The sequence below is a fragment of the Schistocerca nitens genome, chromosome 3 (genome assembly GCF_023898315.1).
Source record: "Schistocerca nitens isolate TAMUIC-IGC-003100 chromosome 3, iqSchNite1.1, whole genome shotgun sequence".
In the NCBI taxonomy this organism is placed as follows: Eukaryota; Metazoa; Arthropoda; class Insecta; order Orthoptera; family Acrididae; genus Schistocerca; species Schistocerca nitens.
In genome coordinates this window covers 32,189,550-32,213,582 of record NC_064616.1, presented here as the reverse complement: position 1 = coordinate 32,213,582, position 24,033 = coordinate 32,189,550, and the positions used below count along the sequence as shown (strand labels likewise).

The window sequence follows — 24,033 nt, the reverse complement described above, 5'->3', positions numbered from 1 at the left end:
CCAGATATGAAAGAAGACATAAGTGATGTATAAAAATGCTTGAATTGACAGGGATGAACCAAGCTACATTGGATATCAAAGCATAATCTGATTATGTGTTGCATAATTGGGTGACAGTATTACAGTTGCCCCAAAAATAGGAGGAAAAATAAGTCAATCGATATGTAGGGCAACTGTGGGAACATTTAAGAAATACAGAACATTTTATGGGTATTACAGAAATTAATAATCTTGTCATATCACCTTTAAAACAGAATTGTACCTTCTTGTAGAATGCTGTTTTTCTCCAGAAAGGTGATGTCAAAACTGAAACAGAAGAACTGTAGCTGTGGATGCTTTAGGGCTGTAGGCAGGATCCATCTACCTGCAAGCAGTTTGCTCTTATCAAGGAAGCTGACGTATCTTCTTTAGTGTAAAATATTAACTGACCTGCGGTGGGAAGTGTGGAGGATAGGCTGTAGCCTGCCGACATCAAGATGAAAAGCTCAAGAAATATGGGAAATCTACGAACAGAGTGTCACCCTGGTGGTTACATACAAAACAATGGTAGCTTTTGCCTCAGGAATGCTCATCTGTAGAGGACTGTTTTCATCATGGCATCAGTTCCATCATCGCACCAGTCCCGCCAACACACTAGTTACAATGTAACATACAGTAGCAACAAAAAAACGAATGAAATGGTCATTGTGTATCCACAGACTACCAGCAGCACAGATCCTTGATTGATATAAGTATAAATAAATCCTCATGTAAAAAGAATAAATTGTTTAAAGTATCAGATGACATTCAATGTAGAAGAATAAAATGCTACTTCCAAATAGTTACAATTTTTTCAAGCAATGTAATTGTAGATTTGGATGGTGATTATTACTATATTTAGTATATAAATCATCACAAGTTATTTAACATTTATGGTAAATCATCTATTTTCCAGCACATGTTAGAAATTTCAGTGGAGAATTTCACTTAACACATTATTTCAACAGTGGACAATTTCTTTCGATTATAAAGTTTGACAGAAGTGCTCCTTCAGAAAAAAAACTCACATATAACTGCTTTATCTCGTCAGTCTATTGTAGAGGGGACTTCAGTAAGTTCATTTATAGTTGCGCAGTCTAAGTAAATCTGTGAACAGTGGAGACTTAACATCATCTCCTGCAAGCCAATCATCATCAACTATTGTTTGAACCAAAGTTTACTCATTTACAGCAGGTCCCATTCCGAACTAATACTGTCAAAAATCACACTGTTTGGACACTTACATAATCCCAGATTGAATCTCAGTTTTTTGGTATATGTGGTACAACATCAATCTTCTCACAAACAATAGGATTTATGATCGTAGTTGTATAGTCCTGCTGATCCTGATGCAAAGAGCATTTCGATGTCAAATTTCAAGCATATCAACCTAGAATCCAATTTCACAGTTCCCCCCAACCAAAAAAAATCTCATCTGCCATACTGAAAAAACCAAATTCCTCATTATCTCATTTAAAAATTTTCAAATCTAAGAAATTTTATTCTTTATAAATAAGAACCAAAAAATCTCAAAGATAATTTAACCAAAAACCTTTAAAATAAAAAAAAAATATTTCCTTGTCCATAAGAACAATTGAAAAAATGTCAAACACTATCGAGCACCTTAAGAGCATAAAAAATTACAGCAAATGAAAGTATGGATTGAGTTAGGATGAGGCAGAAAATTACTGTAAAGAAAATGGTTACTGCAATGCAACTAGTTAAGATCTGTTCGAACTTATTGATTATTTTAATAGGAAAGAAATGAATAATGAAATAAACAAGACAGGACTATAATGTAAAAATTTAAAAGAGCTTCGATCACTCAATAAAACAGAACAGTTGGAGAATTATTCAAGAGTAAATAAACAAAAATTAATTACTCTTATTCTAAATACTGTTGCCAATATTAATAACAATGATAATGATAACGAATTGAAAAAAAATCTATGAAATGAAAAACATAAAAAAACTTACGAACTTAGGAAAAGGAGGTTAATCGCTCAATTTCGAAAGAACTGAAGGTAAAATTAATAATAATGTTAACGATTTGAGTAAGAATTCTTTAAGTGAACTTCATAAAATCTTTAAGATGAAAAATTTTAAAAATTGGTCTAATCTTAGTTAATCAATCCTGCAAGTAGATCTCAGAAAAATATTAACAATAATGACAGTGAGAATTAATTTCAAAAACTACTAGCAGATAAATATCGAGAAATTAAGCAAAAAAACTATTAGAAAAAATTTACAAGGTTTCAGTTTTCTAGATGTTTAAGATTTTTCAAATCCAAGGAAATAATTTATAAAAAAAGCTTCTGGTTTCGCATCAAGAATAATCACTTATGGAATTACTAATACTAGTAATATTGCGGAATTTCTTTATCAAATTAAGAAGAAATAATCACCAAATCAAAGAATATTTTAATTCGAAGAAGAGCAATTAGAGGTTAACAGAATTTTCCATTGTCACTTTAAAAGACAAGAAGAAATACAAAAATTTAGTGTTTGACATAAGTAATCAAGTTATATTAAAAACAACTGATTTAGAAGATTATTATCATAAAATCAGTGAGTAAAGAGCTAACTGACATGGAAGAAATGCAAAGGAAAAAAATCTGATTGTCTGTATTTCATTTAGACAGTTTAGAATTAAATGTTAATGGACACAATCCAATTTTTGCTTATTATGATAAAGTTTTCCCAAAAATAATTAAAGATAAAAAAGCTATAGTTAATATAAAAATTCAGATCAAAAATGTTTTCTTTATTCAATAAAATAAGCATTATAGCCCATCGAGCATGATGCAGAAAAAGTTACTAAATGAAAAATATTAGATTACAATTAAATCAAATTACTGAAAAAGATAAAACTAATTTTCGTGTTCAGTTAATAGATAATCAAAATTTTTAAAAGTAATCAAATATTTTTTAATTTATGTTAATGTATATGAAGGGAAAAAAAGAAATTATTCTATATCCTGTTTACCATCCACAAAATAAACAAGTAAAAATATTAATCTTCTTTAATTCGAAATGAAAATAATTCACATTATTGTTGGATAAAACATTTTTGTAGATAAATTTGATTACAAACAAAAAAATGGTTATTAAATTTATCTATGTGATTGATGTTTAAGATATTTTATTCACACAAAATTAGACATACAGTGAAAACGATTGTAAAGTGTATAAAGAAGTAAAATGTAATGCAATTAAAGGACAAAAAATTAAATTTAAAAATCATAATCAATCACTACACGTAATTTTTGTAATTCATGGAGATTTCGAATGTTTATTAAAAGATAATCAAACTTCTTAGCCAAATCCTTAGAAACCTTCCATTAACAAATATGAGACACATTTACCAAATTCATTCAGTTACTATGTTGAATACACAAATGGCCATTACAAAAATCCAGTCACTTATATAGGTGATGATGCAGTACAAAATTTCGCTAAAATGTTAAAAGGGGAATCAAGAGAAAATGCTGGAATATACAGTCGAAATGTTCCAACGAAATTGACTAAAGAAGATGTAATCAGCTATAAAAAATCGAAAACATATGATATTTGCGAAAATGAATTATAGTTAGGTGAAAAGAAAGTAATAAATCAGTACCATTTAACAGGAAAATATGAACATGTTGCACATCAAGATTGTAATATTAATTACCAAAATCGTAAATTAATTCCAGTTAGTATACATAAGTTAACAAATTTCTTTGTTCACCTGTTTATTAAAGAATTATCAATTGATAATAAAGATAATGATGCAATTCCAAATAATCAACAAAAATATATTTCCTTTTGTGAACATGTTGGAAATGGAATAAGATTAAGGTTTTGGGATCATTTAAATTCATGGCTTCAAGTATTGATAAATTATCTTCCAGTCATTCAAAACAACAATTAAAGAAACAGCAAAATACTCTGAAGGTGACTATTAGATTTAAAAATATATGGATTCTGAAGAAAATATAGAGGAAACTAGATTACTCAAGAGAGAATATTTTTATGTAAGATTTAATTAAGATAATATTGCTAATGAAGATTATGTACATGCAAAACTTGTATGGAAAAAATTCAATATTAAAAATTTAGATGAATACAGAAAATTATATAATAAATTAGATGTTTTGATTTTATAAGCTACTTTCGAAAATTTTAAGAGATACAGCTATTAAATCTCATAAACATGACCCTTCTCGGAATTTTACTCTACCTGGATTAGAGAAAAGTTAAATTAGATTTATTACATGATTATCATACAATAGTATTTCTTGAGAAAGGAATTTGGAGAGGAATATGTCAAAGTACTAAAAGATATGTTAAAATAAATAATCAATATAGGAAAAACTTTGATCTAAAGAAGCAATTAAATTATGTAAAGTCTTCTAATGCTAATTATTTATATGGATATCCTTCAACTCTGCATTAACAATTTAAAAATTATGAGTCAATGCATTGAAAATATTTTAATGCTGGAAAAAGGCATAAATAACTACATGATTATAAATGTGGTTATAATTTAGAAGCTAATTTAGAATATCGAAGAAATTTACATCATGTTATTCTTTTACCACCAGAAAGAGTAAATAAATTGTTAACACATTTAAATAACAAAAAAATATGTTTTCCATTATACAACCCTTAAACAACACTTCAATCTTTGCTCACGAAAAATGAAAACTCAGAGAATCTTGTCATTTTAACACTCAGACTGGTTGAAAAATTCATTGATTTTAATATAGTAATTAGAAAACAGGCCAGTTGCGATTTCTACAGGGCAATGAATAATGAGAAACTATTGATAATATTAGAAATGGACAATATATTAAAATTATAACAAATCTAGGAAAATATACACATTATATTAACAACTAAATTATGAACAATGTACAGCACTTTCTGAAAATTTAATAGCTGTGCATATGAAGACAATTAAAATGTGTTCAATCAAGCAATTTATTTTGGAATGAGTATTCTAGATATTTCGAAATTAAAATATATGTTTTTTCACTACAGTGTTATGAAACCAATATATTGTGAAACTATTGATTTATGTTATATGGATACTGATTCTTTCTTTAATGATATAAGAACTGAAGATTTTTATGAAGATATGAAACTGATGATAAACGAATTTGATACGAGTAATTATCCAAAAGAAATTTTTTTTGCAGCTTCTGCAAGTCAATAAGAAAGTTTTAGGAAAACTGAAAGATGGACATTTTGTCAAAAATAGGTTAGAGCACATTAGCTAAACAGCGAAAATATATGCTTACAAATTAGAAGATAAAGCATATAAAAATGTGAAGGCTTAAGGGATCTTCTGTAAAAGATGAGATTTATTTTAGTGTTTATGAAAATTGTTTTGATGTCAAAAAAAAACAGTAGAGAAAAAAGAATTTAATTAGGTCATTTAAACACGTAGTGTATACAATTCAATATAATAAAACTTTCTGACTTCTGAAGATGACAAACGTGGTGTATTACAAGATGGAATTAATATGTTACCATATGGTCATTATAAATTAAACGAAATTGAATGTGGTAGATGATAAAAATTATTTTTGTGAGCACTAATCAAATGAATAGAAGTTGATAGAGAATGATTTCTTAAAAGAAATTAAACAGCTACACAGACGATTACATAAAAAATTAAATAGCGTTTAATATTTCTTCATTATATTGTAATTTTTGATGAATTGGTAAATAAAATTTACAAACATATTTTCCACTAAATCATTCAACTTTTAGCTAACCCTTTCTTCATCTTTTTGATATTACAAAGCTAGTTTCTCAGCTTTTGATTGATCAAAGTTATGAATAGATTTAGAAGAATTTATAACTTACTTTCCACATTTTTCAAAAATAAATATTAGAATCTGCCAATTACAAAAAGTTCACTTGTCTCTTTCTTTGAAAATCTTTACACTCTGATTTTGAAGACAAATAATTTCTTTTTATTTCAATTTTCTTAATGAATTTCTATTTCTTCATTGCTCAGTGGACAAATTATTTTACTTTTGATATCCATTTTAAAACAATCTTTTAATGGTATTAAAAAATAAAAATATTGATGTTAACATCACAAATATGTGTTAGGTAATATTAACAGAGGCCCCCACTCCCCTATAGGAGGCAATGAAAAAATTTACTATAATTAAAATAAACGAAACATAAGTTTTTACATATAATCGGATTCGCTTATAGATCTAAAAGATAGTAATCTTATTTATAATAACAAAAATGATATAATAATAATTCACCAAAAATTATCTTTTGTTTTATGAAAATCTAGTTGCTGAAAATTTAGGATAGGAAAGTTCTCAAGTTTCTACAAAACAAATGTTAAGAACAACATTGCAAAAAACATGAAAATTTCAATGGCGCTATTAAAAAATACTCATCCTCATACAAAATTTATAATTAACTTGGTTTAGAATCATTGGATATGAAATCAAAAATATCTTTTGCAGAACTTTTCATAAATTGCGTTTTTGAAGAAGTGTTACCAACCAATAGAAAACATGATGAACATAAAGTGAAAGAGAAAATAACTGACCTTGAAAAATCAAATAATATCAAAGATGGAATAATAAACAAAAGAAATGAAGAAATAAAAAAGCTGATACTACATGTAGTGCATCAAATAAATTATGAAAATTTAAGCCCACCTTTGGTTATTTTAATATTGTATGATTACAATAATAATTACCATTGTTACGTTATTTGAGCACAATTAAATAATGTACAAAATAAATTCGATATTATCAGAATTAGAGATCCACATTATGACAATTTTTAAAAATGAATTATATGCCATATTCAGTAAATTTATATAACCTTTGAAAGAAAACTTAGGAATAATTAACCATCGTATTACTTTATTATTTTAGATATTTATTCACAAGAACAATTATATAAAGATATAAATAATCTAAAAATGTTTCTTAGAGGATATTTTGGGACCCACTTCTCAGGCAGATTTTATTTGTACTGAAGAAAGAACTATATTTATAAGATATAAGTAACTCAATAAACGTTTCTTAGAATAAAAAACTAAATTTTCTAGTTTTTTCATAATTAAATAGAAAATAACATTCATAGGTATTTTAATGATCACCTAATAAACACAATTCTATAAATCCATCATTTAATTCCATCAACTAAAATTTAAAAACCTCCATAATTTTTACATTAAATCGTTTTGGTTAACCTTTACTTCAACATTAAAGTAAACCCTATCTTCATCAATGAAACGAAAAACGTTATGACAATTATATTCAATATAAAACAATTCTATTTTTTCAATAACGAACACCATTTATACATAAAATTTTTAAATAAAATTTTAAAAATTTCCTTTAGTTTTATTTACCATACTGTAGTATGAATTATTAAAACCTAATCATTTAATATAATTTTTATTGCCTTTCTTATTTAAAACTTCTTCCACAAGGTAAACAACTAGAAAATTCGTTTTCAGTAGTTATTGTTCACAAATTCCCTTTTATTTGTTCACCCGTTATACATTTCAAGACTGTAATCCAATGAATAACATCTTCAGTTTCGAAAATTTCTGTTGACTAATTTGCTGTAAATCGGAATTCATAAATTCCCTACAGTTTACCTATTCTTACTTTATCACCTAATTTATATATATGTTCAGGATCTAACAAATTTGTCACATAAACAGTTTTCAATAAGATTCTTTCAGTTTCTTTATTTTTCACCTTTTGTGACCATTTTTATTGTTGAATGTTTCGTGTTAATATTTTCATTAATTAATGTCGAAACTAAGTCAACTCATTTATAATTTCCCTAAGCCGCAACTTTCTGTCACTACTTTTCTTCAGTGTTCAATTGAACAGTTCAACAACAGTTTCTTTTATTTCACTAAAAGCTGGATTATGATTCATGTTAAATGTCTCATTAATGCTTGAAATTCTTTGTTATAAAATTGTTTACCATTTTCTGTTTGCAAATATCTTCTGTTACACAACTAAAACGTGTTTTCGAAAGAATCAACAATATTTATAACTGTTTTATTTTCAACTGGAATTTGCCAATGCAAATTTTCAAAAAACATCAATAACAGTTAACAAATATCTATATCCTTCTCTATTTTTGAAATTCCTTTCAACTTTCCAGAATCCATTTCGACTAAATCTGTTTGCCATAAATCGTTAGTTCTAAGAAAAATTACTTTTTTCCTTTAAATTATTTTCTAAATGTATTATCTAATTCATCAATAAATTTTTCACGAATATTTAAATGGGGTGTCTTTGAAACAACCCCTTCACCTACAATATTTTTATCCTGTACTCTCTTTTTGGCTTTACATGTTGCACAAAGACCTTCAATTTTTCGTTTTCCATTTTTAGTTGTTAACGATGAAGTGTTTCAATAAACTATTTGCACTTCGGACAGTAAATGTGATTACCGTTCTTGATCTATATAGAATAAAAAAAAATAATTTAGTTGTTAATTGTTTGAGTCTAAATACTTCGGTAGCTCCAGATCCTTATTAACTTTCTCATCTAAATTATCAAATTTCGAATCAAATTACTTAAGGTTACTTTCTAGCGAATTTATTTTAGCCATTGCATCATGGATAGTTGTTTTGTGTTATTTATTTATTATGATTTTTCATGATACCACGATAAATACCATTTCTTTGTCATTTTGCTATATTCAGTTTCTGAAACAAGATTTGATAAAATTTTCTCAATATCTTACTTGGAATAATAATTTTGAAACAGTGAATACATTAACATATTGTTATTTAAATTCAAAAAGCCTTATTTCTAAATATCTTTTATTAACTGTATCCAAATCATCATGTGTATCATTTACACTAAGAATACTACTATTTTTAAAATGAATATAATATTTAGCTACTTTAAAAATGTTATTTCATTCTTTCTTAACTTGTGTAATTAGAATAACTATTTTTAATTCTACAAATGACTAAATACTATTATATTTAAAAGTAATTATTTATTTATTTTTGAACGAAATGATTGAAAATTTTTTTTCTCTAAGTCTTTAGTTAGTTTATGTCCAAAATGTCCATTTAGTGAATTTAAAATGTCAGTAAACGTATAATTGATGCAAGATGGTTTTAAAACAAATAAACATGTATGTCCACAAATTACTTTGATCTTATAATATAAATCATTTTTCCCACATAATTAACTAGTTGTTTTGGAATAATTCCTCCACAAAAAAATTATTGTTATATGTTACTTTGTATAATAGCAAATCTAATGAATACTAACATTGTCAGAAGTGCTAAAAATATTTTAAGTCATTAGGTAATTCGTCAGTCATAATAATGCCACGAAAATGTCAAAATTAGATATAGGATTATCTAATTTTTTCATTATTTCTTTAAAATTTTTTTACTCGTTTTCTTTCCTCTTCGATCTCGAAATTATGTCTTTTTGGTTTTTCTAATTCCTTATCACCTTTTTTCTTGTTTTAGAATGCATGTGCAATTGCTACAGAACCACCAGCAAGTGAACCAATTGTTTCTAAATAAAGTAATGCGTCTATTGCTATTAGAAGAAATCCACTCTCTGTTGTGTTAATGCTGATATTTCTTTCTTTTTTGCTAGACACTCAATAATCTTTTTTACAACGGTAATACCTACTGTAATTAGTAAATTTCCGCTAGTATTTTTGAACGCCCGAATTTCGGAAATTTTGAAACTTGGTTTTTTTCTCTCTCTTTCATTTTTGTACAACAGGGAAAAATGTTTCGATACTATGTAGTTGTTAATTATTTAATTCAGCTGTACTTGATATTGGTTTAGTTTTGCCACTTGGCAGCAAGGTATAAGTAATTGAAATCTTATTCATTTATATAGATTTTAAAATAATAAAAATTTCTATAAACCATCCATTAATTACAAGTCCTAAACCCAATCCTATTTCTCATTTTCCATACGTAATTCCTCTAACTGCTACTGCAGCTATTTTTTCTCCTAAGGATGCATCATTTGCAATAAAATGGAGTATTTCTTTTGCAACTAACTGAAGTATTTTTATCAGCTTCATGTCTTTTATTGTCTATATAAGAAATACCATCTTCTTTACATGATTCATCTAATGGATTAATTCCTTGATATCCTCTAGCCACGCTTTCTTCTACTTTGGTTCCCGGATGACAAAATTTATGTCATGGAAGACGCATTTCGAATGGTAATTTGTTAATTAAAGTATTAACTAAACCTTTTCCATATATTTCACATTTCCAAAATGTTTGTGTTAAGTTATTGAAATATCTAATCAAATATGGAATCCTTTTGGGATTATTAATAATAAAATCAGTTAACTGGTTGTCAATGTTTGCATGATTCCAACTTTTTTGCATAATGATAATTTTTATTTCTTGTTAATCCTTCACCCTGAGTTACTGTTAATCTGTGAATTCAATCTCTAACATCATTTAGCCAAATGTACTGGCTTCGCCAACATTTTCTAATGAATCATTAATATGTCTTTCTGAAACACTAGGAAAATATTCTTCAACAATTGTTTTTATCCGATAATATATTGATATCCTGTACTTGACTTTATTTTATTTGAATTACTTTCATTGATTACTGTATTTGAAGGAAACAAAAAACTTGCATAATTCTGTAAATCAAGATAATAATTCCTTTCCTAAATCATCTATAGTTATCTATCATTAATTTTCATTAATCCATCTGTTCCTTCATATTCTTTTTCACCAATTTTTAATTTATCACAATTCATTTCTAGTGTTAATTTGCCAACATATATATAGGGACCAACAGGTCGTAATGCAGAAATAGGATCTTCGGTGTATTGATAAATTATTATATTTTTTCACTTATATTTATGTTTTATCATCTTCCTTTTATAATTTTGTTCTCTCTGTTTCATAATTCTCTAACACCTTATGTATTAATGATTCACATAATGAGTAGTCATACTTAGCAGGATTATCATCAATCCATTCATATAGTCTAAATTAGTAAATTCATCTAAATAATGTCATTTACAAGGACCAATTTCTTTTTCAACTTTTCTATTTTCTTAAATTGCTTTTAAAACATTTTCCCCTTGTCCTTCGATTCATTGATTAACTTTTTCAACTGTATCAATGACTTGTTGATCTTCTTTTTTATATTTTTCATATGGTGTTCTTGGTTGTTTTTTCGATTACTTGAACTCCCCTTCTAATTGTTCTTTTACTTCTTATTACGATTGGCTTTTTCAACAATTTTTGAATTGTATGTCGCAAATGTTTATTAAGAATGAAGAATACAATAATCATTTTTTATTTTGGGTTTAACATTTATGGTAATTGCTTACATTCAATAATTTATGTTTAACATTTATGTTCGATGATCATGCTCAATCTTTATGTTTTACGCTTAATCTTTAGATTTTCGTATGACATTTATGTTTAATGTTTGTGTTTTACATTATATTTACATATAATCTTAATGTTTAACATTTATGGTTTACATTTACGATTAACATTTATGTTTATGTTCACATATAATGTCCAATGTTAAAAAATTATTAATCTTTTCTCTACATCTTACCTCTCCTTGCCATACCTATCTTAATGAAAACAAATTTATCTTTATTCCAACAATTACTACATCGTTCTTTAAATTTATCAAATTCTAAATCTCCACCAAGAAATTCCTAATAAATATGATTTAAATTTCTATTATCTTACCTACAAACATTTAAAAAATTAAAATTATCTCTAATCTATTGTTCTGGGATTTTTTAATATATTTGACTTAAATAAAAGCAATGTATACCTTTATGTCTTCCTCTAGTAAATTATTCGCTAACTGTATCTTGATTTTCGAAAATGAAATCATCGAAAATAGGAACTGAATTTTCTTCACATTCATCCTATGGAATAATTTCATCATTATTTTAATTAAAACTAACAATTTGTTCAGCTACTTTTCCTTAATTTGTTTCATTTTTTATGAATTCTTGACATTTTGGTTGAACTAAACATTTTGAATAAGCATACAAATGACTAATTTTTTTTCCAATTTAGCCATTCAGGTACTAAAAAATAATTCTCAATCAGTAGTGTTGTTTTTCCACACCTACTTGTCCTATAATTGCACATCAAATAGAATTTGGTATATGTTAACCAGATTTATTTTCTGGTTTCTTTTCTGGAATTATTATTTTCGGTTCCAGATCTGTCATTTATTTACATAAAATTTACTGATATAAATGAGTAGATTATTTCCATTCAGTGATAATTTTCTATTCTGAAAGCATGATTAACTGTTCCAATACGAAAAACTTATAATAACGTTTCACTAGATGGTGTTATTCAACATTTTAAACTCTGAATATCATATTGAAAAGTAATAAAGTTTACTGTGATGAAGAAACAATAGAAATTCCTTTTGGTCAATATAGTTTGAAAAATATAGAAAAATTTATTCACCCAAAAAACCCAAATATTCATATTAAAGCAGATAAAATTTTAAATAGAATTATTATTGATAATGATAAAAAATAATGAAAAAATTATACATGGATAGGAAAGAAAATAATACGGCAAGTGTGTTAGGATTTAAAATTCAAATTATTGAAACTAATAAAAAAGCCATTGCCAATGATGTTCATAAAATCATTCCATTTGAATTGATTAACATAAGTTTTAATTTGGCTGATGGAACGTTTGTTAAACATAATGACCATTTTCACTGAGAAACTATTATTATTGCATCATTTAAACCTAATCCTGAATTTGGTGGACCAATAATTAATGATCCAAATCATCCAATAAAACTTCCAAGTTTCGACATTATTCAGGATTTAGAAATAACTATAACTGATGAAAATGATAATTTAATTGACTTCAATTGTGCTAATGTAACAGTAATTTTAAAATTGAATTAATCAATATATCTTTTCGTAAATTATGAACCAAATCGTAGGTGATCCATTTTACTCATTTCCTGCTAATGAGAAAACAAAAAATAATTTATTTCTTCCTAATAAAGAAACAGAAGTTATAATTAAAATTCTTGATGGCTGAATTCATTCTAATTGTTCACAAACTTATATAACTTTTGATGTTATTCACACAGATAGGACAGATTTTTCTGCATATGGAGGCAAGTCATCTATTAAATTAATTGATGATTTTGTTTTAAAATTTTTCAGTCTTATTACAGTTAAATAAGGAAATACTATTTTATCTATAATCGAACATCCTTTTATTTCTTCTTCAACTCTTATTTGATTAACTTCTTCCCTTGCAAATGAATTAAACTTGGAAGGACATATTCTTAGCAATGGGAGAATTAAAACTAATTGAAATGAAGTTCTTTATTCACTATAATGATTTGGTGGCTTTTTAAAGTTTGTAAAGAAAGTATGTTCGAAGGTAATTTAAGTGTTATTTTTACTTGGAGTTTCATAAAACGTCAAGTAGGTTCTATTCTTCGTTGGAGTACAGAAAATGATAATTCTACACTTCTAAAAGAAGGTAAAATTATTGTAAAAACTATGAAATTTCACTTGAATTAGAACAAGAAAGACTTAAAAATCCAAAAATTCCAATTTTTTTCTTTGAACTCCAAACAATTGAATTTGCTTGTTCACATGGAAAAAGAAAGTTTTAACTAGATATTACTAATTATTATAATTCTAGAGAATTTGATATGGCTTAGTTTATTTCCGTTGTTTCCTGAAATAATCAAAAACAATCAATTACTTGTAACTTTTTTATTCGATCGTGTTAAATTACAAAATATCAATGTTAAAAGTGGAAGAAATAACATTTTTCCACAAGAATCATGGAATTTTGATCCACCAAATAACTTCTTAAAACCTTATTCCTTTAGAGATTTCAAAAGAATAACTGAATTAAATAATGATCTAAGTGTAAGTGCATTCAATTTAATTAAAATTATCCGATTTATGTAATTAATATGTCTACAAGAATGAATGTTTTAACTACTCAAAAAACAACAATGAAACTATGTGCACTCTTTAATGAAAATCTTGCAAATGATACAATTGGTTACATTATTGTATTTGGTTAAAAGAATTTAACTTCTGATGCACAACAGAATGCTTACTGAAAATTTGTAATTAGTTAAATGAATGAAAAATTATAAATTTTATCAGAACTTTTACCTACTATATTTGATGATAAAATTTTATTGCCATTATATGAAAAATATTAACTTACTCTTCCAGAGTGTTTTACCAAAATCTTTAAATGGTGATAAAATAGATAAAATTGTAAATTTACATTTTGTTAATCGAGGTAAGAAATCGAATAAAGAATGACCTGTACATGTTATTGAATTTGAATAAATTTTAAAGAGTTTGTATTTGTCTTTTAATCAAATTAAGATTTCCTTCGCTATAATTTCCTAAGCTTTTTAAATAGGTCAATTTTGTTTGTGGTTTTTGTTTCCATTGTGTTTATGTAGAATTTAGGCTTTTTTTATATAGGGAAATGAGATTTTTTGGTTGGGGGAAGCTGTGAAATAGGATTTGGCTTGGAAATGATCTTTGCTTCAGAATCAGCAGAACTGCATTACTATCATAGAACAAGAACGATACGAAACTTACATTTAGAATGAGTAAACAAAAGAAATGTACACTATAATATTACCTACAGAGGTAATAAAATTTTACAATAAACTGCTTCCAGAGCCAAAAGACAACTAAAAATCAAACATATAAAAAGTCACTTCAAGCATACTGGGACCTCTTAAGTTATTCATATTATAAGGACAAGGATTATTTACATTACACTGAGTAAAGAATGCAAAAATTTACCATTATTTAACAGTGCAACTGACATTTTACAGTGCTTCATCATGCTTTAATGAGCCTTAGTGTCATATCCTATATCCAGGACCTGTAGTGAATAATTCTATTCTGCTTTAATTTGCTGGAGTTCAGCAACTCATTCATTGTGATGAAGTGCTGTGTCAGCTTTTTCAGACATGCCAAAGAGACAATAAAATGAATGCGACAGGTTGGCGGAAACACCATGAAAGTCCTGACTAGGGCCAAAAGTGAGTGAATATTTGTATTGTGGGCAGTGAGCAGTTATCTGATCAAATGACAGACATGAAAATGTCCAATATCTTATCTTCCCATTGGTGTGGGATGTAAATATCTGGTGATGAAGCAGTAGTTGCGAAACTTATGAAACAAAAGAGATACAAGCACTGAAGCATTCAGATCGAGCAACTGGTCTCTCCAAGCTGAGGTTAGCGCCCCTGGCAACATAAAGCATCAGAATATGTTGGACTCAGTGTACAGTGTCTATAATCCAAGCTTATCTGTATCAGGTACTTAATTGCACGTTCTGTACTACAACCTGGCTGGTATGCGAGGGACATCACTTCTGAAATGGCGTTGTGTCTAGTGCTCTGGCCAAAGGTAGCTTCTTCCATGCAGATGGCATGTTTAACACACTGTTCTCGGTAACCTCATGGAGCACCACTCACACACTGACAGCGTCCTGCTACTGAGGCCTCAGCTGGGTGCATCACTTGCATGGAGGCAGTGTCTTCTGTGCTGGCCTTGGTCAGTGCATGGGACAGATAGCTTCCACGTAAAACAGGATCATTGAGCTTAGCTAATCAGGTACGTGCATTCTGTCCAACAGAAGAACCTGTGAATTAGTTTTGACATCTGTAGGATTTACAATTGTGTCACTCTATGAGGACTAAAGTTGTGTTCTGACTGTGCTTATCACAAGGATAGTTCTACTGGAATTGTGTTCTAGCTGTCCATTATGAGATTGGTTCTCTAGCCCAAGGGTGGTGCATCCTTTGACCAATCTCGGTTGGTCACAGGATGTGCCACATTTTGCTAAGTACCATGGGACTTCTAGCAATCACTAGAGCTACATTTGTCGAGTGCACTCTGCAAAGTAGAGGATCCAGCACAGTTAAAGCCTGGAGCACTCCAACTATAATCAGCGAAGGTAGCCAAGCAGCAACCCAGTAGCCCTGTCGAAAAAAAGGATGTCATGCCAGGATGCAGACCCTTATGCTCTAGCAACTGTGGAGCTGATCCTGGCAAGGCTTGTTAGAGCTGTAGACGTTGCAGACGTCCAGGTGAACTGGTAGAGGAGGCAGATATAAGGAACTTCAAGGGACAGCTGAGGACCACACTGCTGAGTTGGGAGATGGTGCAGACGACCCTAACATGCAAGGTGGAAGCTGTGGAGAAGGCGTTGGCGAGGACTATGGAAGCGCCACAGAGACAGCTCCAGACCTTCGTCCAGGCAGTAACTGCACCAAAACAACCAGTATCAGAACGACTGGCCACAATAACTAATGCCCACTCTTCATGAAGTCAAAGTGCACAGAAACTGGCTATGAGTGGAGAAGAAATTCGTCTCCCTGATCAAGCGAGAAGTAGAAGATGTGAAAAACACAAGGGTCCATAATGCGGGTCCAACGCTCATTGTTGATGCTGCATCAGAGAATGACCGCTGAAAACTACTGGCAAATACCAAGTTAATGGATAGACTCAAATGTGAGATTACCCGAAACTCAATCTGCTGATTACACTCTGGTATCAGGTTAATACCGGCATTGCCAAGAGAATTACTAACCCCAAAACCGAGAAGATGTTCCCTGCAACCCTAAAAAAAGAATTCTGTAGTGTGGCTGTGTGCATGAACAGACAGTGATTCAGAAGTTCACCTTGTGAGTGATAAATTTTATGTACCTCTTTAAGATAAATTAGCAGTAGAAATTAGTACTATAAAGTGAACTAGAATTAGAACCACTCATGTACAATGAGATAATGTTATGTCACAAAATTGTATTTTTTAACTCTGGTGATGTAAGTCATTATTTAACATTATGCAACAGTATGTATATACTATGCAAGCTATTATCTGCAATTACTGTGCAAGCTATTATATGTATACATTGTCTAGATTGTAAGCATAAAGGCATGTCCTATGTTACATGTACATGAATGAATGAATGAAATGAATGAAAATAGCCCTTGTTGTCCCATTGAGGGCAAAGGCCTCCTACAAGTAGGGGGAGCTGCTTTTAAAGATTTACGTGGTGAGCTAGTCTGCGTAAGAGGGTACTACACTTAATGCACACTAGACATTTAATTACACTTGATCACTTAGTTACCGAGCGAGGTGGCGCAGTGGTTAGCACACTGGACTCGCATTCGGGAGGACGACGGTTCAATCCCGTCTCCGCCCATCCTGATTTAGGTTTTCCGTGATTTCCCTAAATCGTTTCAGGCAAATGCCGGGATGGTTCCTTTGAAAGGGCGCGGCCGATTTACTTCCCAATCCTTCCCTAACCAGAGCTTGCGCTCCGTCTCTAATGACCTCGTTGTCGACGGGACGTTAAACACTAACCACCACCACCACCACCATCACTTAGTTGTAGTTCTAGTTCATTCCACTCTTTTCTGGCTCTGCTGGTCCACTGTCTTCCTGCTTGTTTTCTGAATAAGTCCAACCATTTACGTCTTGGTCTTCCTGGGAGTCTCTTGCCGATATGGGGGTCCCATGTGGTAGCTCGTGCTGTCTATCTGTCATCTTGCAGGATCGCCACAATGGCTCTGAGCACTATGGGACTTAACATTGGAGGTCATCAGTCCCCTAGAATTCAGAACTACTTAAACCTAACTAGCCTAAGGACATCACACACATCCATGCCCGAGGCAGGATTCGAACCTGCGACCGTAGCGGTCGCGCGGTTCCAGACTGTAGCGCCTAGAACTTCTCGGCCACTTCGGCCGGCAGGATTGCCACGTGGCTGTCCCATTTCCATTTGGTTTTCATAGCCTGTTGTGCTATGTCAATTGTTGCTGACATCTTGTGTTTCAAAGTGTTCGATATTTTGTCTTTCAGAGAGATACTAAGGATCTTCCTCTGCATATTCATTTGGCATACCTGTAGAGTGTTTATCTCTTTGGGTTTTAGAGCCCATGTTTGACATCTATGTAATAACAATGGAAAAAACGCAGCTTTCGAGTGCTTCATTTTGAGCCTCCTATTCAGGGTTCTGTATAGCAATATGAACTATAAGGCCCAGAAAGCTTTCCAAGCTAAGGAAACTCTTCATTTTATTTCTTTTTCCATTTTGTTGTTAAAGGAAATTATTTGACCTAGGTATATTTATTGCGATGCATACATTAGTTCCATTCCTTCAAGATATATTCGGGTTTCTAATCTATTTGTCATTAATTGCATTTTAGATTTGTTCATTGTGAGTCCTGCCATCTTGCTTTGTGAGTTAGCTCCTGGAGCATTGATTGCAGTTCCCTTGCAGCTTTGGCAAAGAGGACTAAGTCGTCAGCGAACCTCAAATTAGTTAGTCTCTTGCTGTTGAGGAATATCCCATCTCTCTTATTCCATTTTAGTTTCCTGAATATGTCCTCCAGTATGGAAGTAAATAGTTTTGGGGAGATAGGATCCCCTTATCTAACTCATCTTTCCATGCAGAAAGGCTGGCTTGTCTTTTCGGTTGTAACTCTAACGAAGCTGTGGTTTTAAATGTTTCTTAATAGTTCGATGTATTTTGCTTCTACTCCTTGATTTCTTAGTGCTTGAAGTATTTTTGGTTGTTCGATGGTATCGAATGATTTGCTGTAAGCTGATAACGTTTTGTACAGAAATTCTCGCACTATGCGAAGTAAGGGAAACAAGGGAAGCCATCATAGAGAAATCAAACGGCGATCTGCTGTATTACAAGGGGTCAACCCCAGGACAAAGAGGGATAGGCTTCATCATCAAACCACAGTGACAATGTGAAGTGTTTGGTGCCTATTCAGCATAGCAGTTGATGCAAATACATATGTAGAAATGTTTGTCGCTAGTTTAGACAGGGATGTGAACAACCAACATTGCTGCCAACATATTGCCAACTTTGGTGGAACAATGTTGTGAATAGAAATATGTTTTTAAGCTTAGTATAAACGTGGCTTGGGGCACATTTACACTGAGTTTGAAATAAGTTCTGCAACAGTGTTCACAGCTATAGCGGGGAGCACATAAGAAGGGGAGAGTACGAAGCATTCTGTGGAGAGAGAGACAGTATACTTTGCAGCTTCACCAGTGTGACATCTCTCTCTCTCTCTCTGTCTGTCTATCCCACGATTCATTCTCCAGTTGTTGCCTACCATGGATACTGGCAACACAGTTTCTCCTTCTGACCCTGCCTAGCAGAATTTACATGCACGGAAAACCATTGCAGTCGCTTCTCGACACCATATTTGTCCTGTTACTTTATATCACCAATAACTGTAGTATTCCAGTAACCACACCATACGTAAACTAACACGAAAATCAACCTTAAATGTTCCACAGGCACCCCACTGTGCATGCTACAGGCTGACGCAGCAAAATGACGCTGTTGCCTGGAGCATCACATGGGACACTTCTCCTTGCTATTGAGCTTCTGCCCCCACCTGCCTTCTCATGTGCACGTCATTATAGTACTGGACTGCCGCTGTTGGCAACACAAAACCTGTATCGTACGGCTGTGTCCATACGGACCAAAGGAAGTTTGTTCCTGTCTGTTAGCACTAAATGCTAAATGTCTTTACCCTGTCTGTAATGTTTCGTGTTGTCTTACCATGTATTCCTTTACGAAATGGAATGGACAAGAAGAAAAATTTAAGAACTTGTCAGACACTGTAAGGCAGAGGACTGCCTGTGGAATGTTCGAAGTCATACTTATAAAAATATTAAACGTAAGTATAAGAAGTATGAGTCTCTACAAAAAAAAAAAAAAAAATGGTACATTACTTTGCATGGGGAGTAATGAAGTAAACACAAGAATTAAATCTCTCGTGTTCCGATACCACAGAACAACAACAACACAATTTGTAGTCAACAAGTTACGTGAGGTGCCGTCCAACGAAAGGGCGTTGACAATAAAAAAAATTTTGATGCTTTCTATGAGATATAAATGAAATATGTAGCAGGCGTAGTCATCTGATTCTATATGACATGTTATGTGACAATAAAGTTTCTATTCCATTCTATTACGCTCTTTAACTTGTTTACAGAATCGACCAGCCTCAGATTATCTTCAAAAGAATAGTTTTGAGAGATGGAACGCGTAACGCTAAGTTATTACTGCAGATGAAGGTTAAATAAATATGAATGATGTGCGGGAAAATACCTACGAAAAAAACCTTCGATCATAGAATACGTATGATCGAAGAAGGGAAAGCTATTCCAGGAATAAGCTGTTTCTGCAGACGAAGATTAAATAAATGTGAATGATGTGCGGGAAAGTATCTTCGAAAAAACCCTTCGACCATAGAATACGTATGGTCGAAGATGGGAACGCTATTCCAGGAATAACAAAACAGGGGGAAAATCGCGTCTTGCAACGCACACTACAAGTTAAGCAGTGGTTACCCGACCCCTTGCAAAACAAATCACTGCAATGCACGCTCTATATATCGACTTTATAAAAAGTCGAAGACGCCATAATCGTAGGTTAATGAGGATCTATGGTTTTGGCGCGAAATATCGTGTTGACAGTCGGCGTTTTGTGTATGTGTTGTATGTGTAAACTTTGTGATATAGTTTTGGTGCGTGCGGAATACCATGGGCATACAAGGACTAATTCCGTTCTTGAAAAAGTGTACCAGATCCGCCCACATATCTCATTTTTCTGGGCAATGTGTCGCTATTGACGCTTATTGCTGGCTCCATAAAGGTGCTTATGCATGTGTAGAAAAGCTTGCAAGAGGCGAACCCTGCGATGCGTAAGTATTTCAGTATGTTGTGTTCACGTAAAAAAAACCTCACATGTTTTACATGTTATCTAACGCCTTAGTTTCAATCTTTGTCCAAGTTGAAATTTATCCACAAGAACAGACTGTTGTTGGCATACACTTTTATACGTTGTATTTATTGACGGTTAATAGTTTATCATTCATGCATAAATAAAACCTGCATTGATTGCGACTGGACTTCATTATAGGTTTATTCCTGATCGTATTATGTGCTGTTGTCACTACCACATATTTCAATACCAGACAAAAGTTTGGCTTAAAATGTATATGATTTTTAATATTTTTGTATATCGTGCGCTCTCGTGTTTTGAAAGCCCTTGGATTTACACTCTGCCAATCGTACACTCTTCATCTCGCAGCACATCATCTGCAGTGTATGTACGCATAACATGCCTGTCTGATCTTTTGTCCTATTGATAAACCTTGCACAGTGCATAGACTTACATTAAAACACTTAATAAAATGATATATTGGTATTATGACGACGTAGGGAAAGCACAACCAATGTGTCATTGGACATTGCAGTAAACAACTACCTGCATTCTAAAATCCGTAGGCAATTTGTGATCACTGAAACGTTTGTAATATCTGTTTTAGAGCAAAGTAAAATTACATTGTGTGACTGTGAACATATATAAGGTAATAAAAGGTATTATTTTTCTCTTGACCTGTGGTTTTTGAAGATACGGTGTAATCTGTCTGTTGCATCTCTCTTTATTGATACCTGGATTATCATCATTAACCCCTTTGCTGCAGTTGGGCGGGATATATATGCATGAAGTAGAAAAGAATTCCGAATCTCATGGATATTCTGGTGATAGCCTGTCACTCCAAATGGAATTTCACTTATATATGTATCAACTACTAACATTTACATTGACCGTCATAAGCAGTCCACTTTAGTTTTCACCAGGTCAAGGGAAGTGTCTGATTCCTGTAGATATTCCTTTTTTTTCCCCGTCATGTTTGTGTGATGGGCTCGGGGGTGTGACTTTTTTTAGGCCAACCGCAACTGCCAATACCAAAACACCAACTCCTACAGCAAAAACTGCTGCTGCCGATACCCAAACAACATCATCTGCAGCAAAAACTACAAAATTGGGATCAGACATTTCCCTTGACCAAAACACCGATACCTACATATGTTGTTGTTGTTGTTGTGGTCTTCAGTCCTGAGACTGGTTTGATGCAGCTCTCCATGCTACTCTATCCTGTGCAAGCTTCTTCATCTCCCAGTACCTACTGCAACCTACATCCTTCTGAATCTGCTTAGTGTATTGATCTCTTGGTCTCCCTCTACGATTTTTACCCTCCACGCTGCCCTCCAATGCTAAATTTGTGATCCCTTGATGCCTCAAAACATGTCCTACCAACCGATCCCTTCTTCTAGTCAAGTTGTGCCACAAACTTCTCTTCTCCCCAATCCTATTCAATACCTCCTCATTAGTTACGTGATCTACCAACCTTATCTTCAGCATTCTTCTTTAGCACCACATTTCGAAAGCTTCTATTCTCTTCTTGTCCAAACTGGTTATCGTCCATGTTTCACTTCCATACATGGCTACACTCCATACAAATACTTTCAGAAACGACTTCCGGACACTTAAATCTATACTCGATGCTAACAAATTTCTCTTCTTCAGAAACGATTTCCTTGCCATTGCCAGTCTACATTTTATATCCTCTCTACTTCGACCATCATCAGTTATTTTGCTCCCTAAATAGCAAAACTCCTTTACTACTTTAAGTGTCTCATTTCCTAATCTAATCCCCTCAGCATCACCCGATTTAATTTGACTACATTCCATTATCCTCGTTTTGCTTTTGTTGATGTTCATCTTATATCCTCCTTTTAAGACACTGTCCATTCCGTTCAACTGCTCTTTCAAGTCCTTTGCTGTCTCTGACAGAATTACAATGTCATCGGCAAACCTCAAAGTTTTTACTTCTTCTCCATGAATTTTAATACCTACTCCGAATTTTTCTTTTGTTTCCTTTACTGCTTGCTCAATATACAGATTGAATAACATCGGGGAGAGGCTACAACCCTGTCTCAGTCCTTTCCCAACCACTGCTTCCCTTTCATGCCCCTCGACTCTTATAACTGCCATCTGGTTTCTGTACAAATTGTAAATAGCCTTTCGCTCCCTGTATTTTACCCCTGCCACCTTCAGAATTTGAAAGAGAGTATTCCAGTTAACTTTGTCAAAAGCTTTCTCTAAGTCAATGTCAATGTCTCTTAAGTCAAGCTGCGGTTGGCCTAAAAAAAGACACACCCCCGAGCCCATCACACAAACATGACGGGGAAAAAAAAAAAGTAATATCTACAGGAATCAGACACTTCCCTTGACCTGGTGAAAACTAAAGTGGACTGCTTACTGCTTATGACGGTCAATGTAAATGTTAGTAGTTGATACATATATAAGACTATGAAAATATATATATATACCTACATATAAAACTATGAAAATTAGAATGGGTCATTTCCCATGACCTATATAGGTCAACCATAACTATTGATACGAAAAAACCACCACCTACAACTAAGAAAAACAAAACCAAAACCGCAACACCTCAAAAATTCAAAAGTCAAACATTCCTACGTAAATTAAAATACATTCGATACACAATAAATACACAACAAACACAACAAATTGACATCAACAAACACAACCAACTCATAAACTTGGCATCGTAATGACATCACACACCACAACACCCTTATGTCATGGTCACATTGTGAATTAATTTTCATGCAAACCATACAATTCTAATCTTCACGCACCTGCCTTTCATGTAGTTCGACTCTTATGACTGCATTCTGGTTTCCACGTAAGCCATTCATAACCTTTCACTCTCTATATTTTATCCTTGCCAGCTTCAAAATTTTATAGTGTTGTTCCATTCTGCATTGTCAAAAGCCTTCTGTAAATCTACGAACATTGTGAGCATAGGCTTGCCTTTCTTCAAATTTTCTTCTAAGATAAGTAGTGTGGGCACTATTGTCTCATATGTTTCTACACTTTTCTGAAAATGATCTTCCCCTGGGCCAACTTCTACCCACTGCATCCATTCTGTTGTAAAAACTCTTTGTCAGTATTTTGCAACCAGGACTTAATATACTGGTGGTTCTGTAGCATTCACACCTGTCAATGCCTTTCTTCTTCTGAATTATAATCATGGCACTCTTCTTGGAGTTTGAGGGGAAAA

The 24,033-nt window shown here is 31.9% G+C and overlaps 1 protein-coding gene across 2 annotated transcripts in view; it reads left to right on the top strand.

Annotated features, from left to right (window-relative positions):
• The first annotated feature begins 20,551 nt into the window (after nt 1-20,551).
• LOC126249061 (exonuclease 1) overlaps nt 20,552-24,033 on the top strand; it is a 170,326-nt gene continuing 166,844 nt past the window's right edge. The window contains exon 1 of one of the 2 annotated variants that reach the window (XM_049950712.1): nt 20,552-20,793. In XM_049950712.1, the coding sequence (XP_049806669.1) occupies nt 20,633-20,793 (161 nt within the window). In that variant the 5' untranslated portion in view covers nt 20,552-20,632. The remainder of the gene's footprint in view (nt 20,794-24,033) is intronic. The other variant, XM_049950713.1, reaches the window with a different exon arrangement.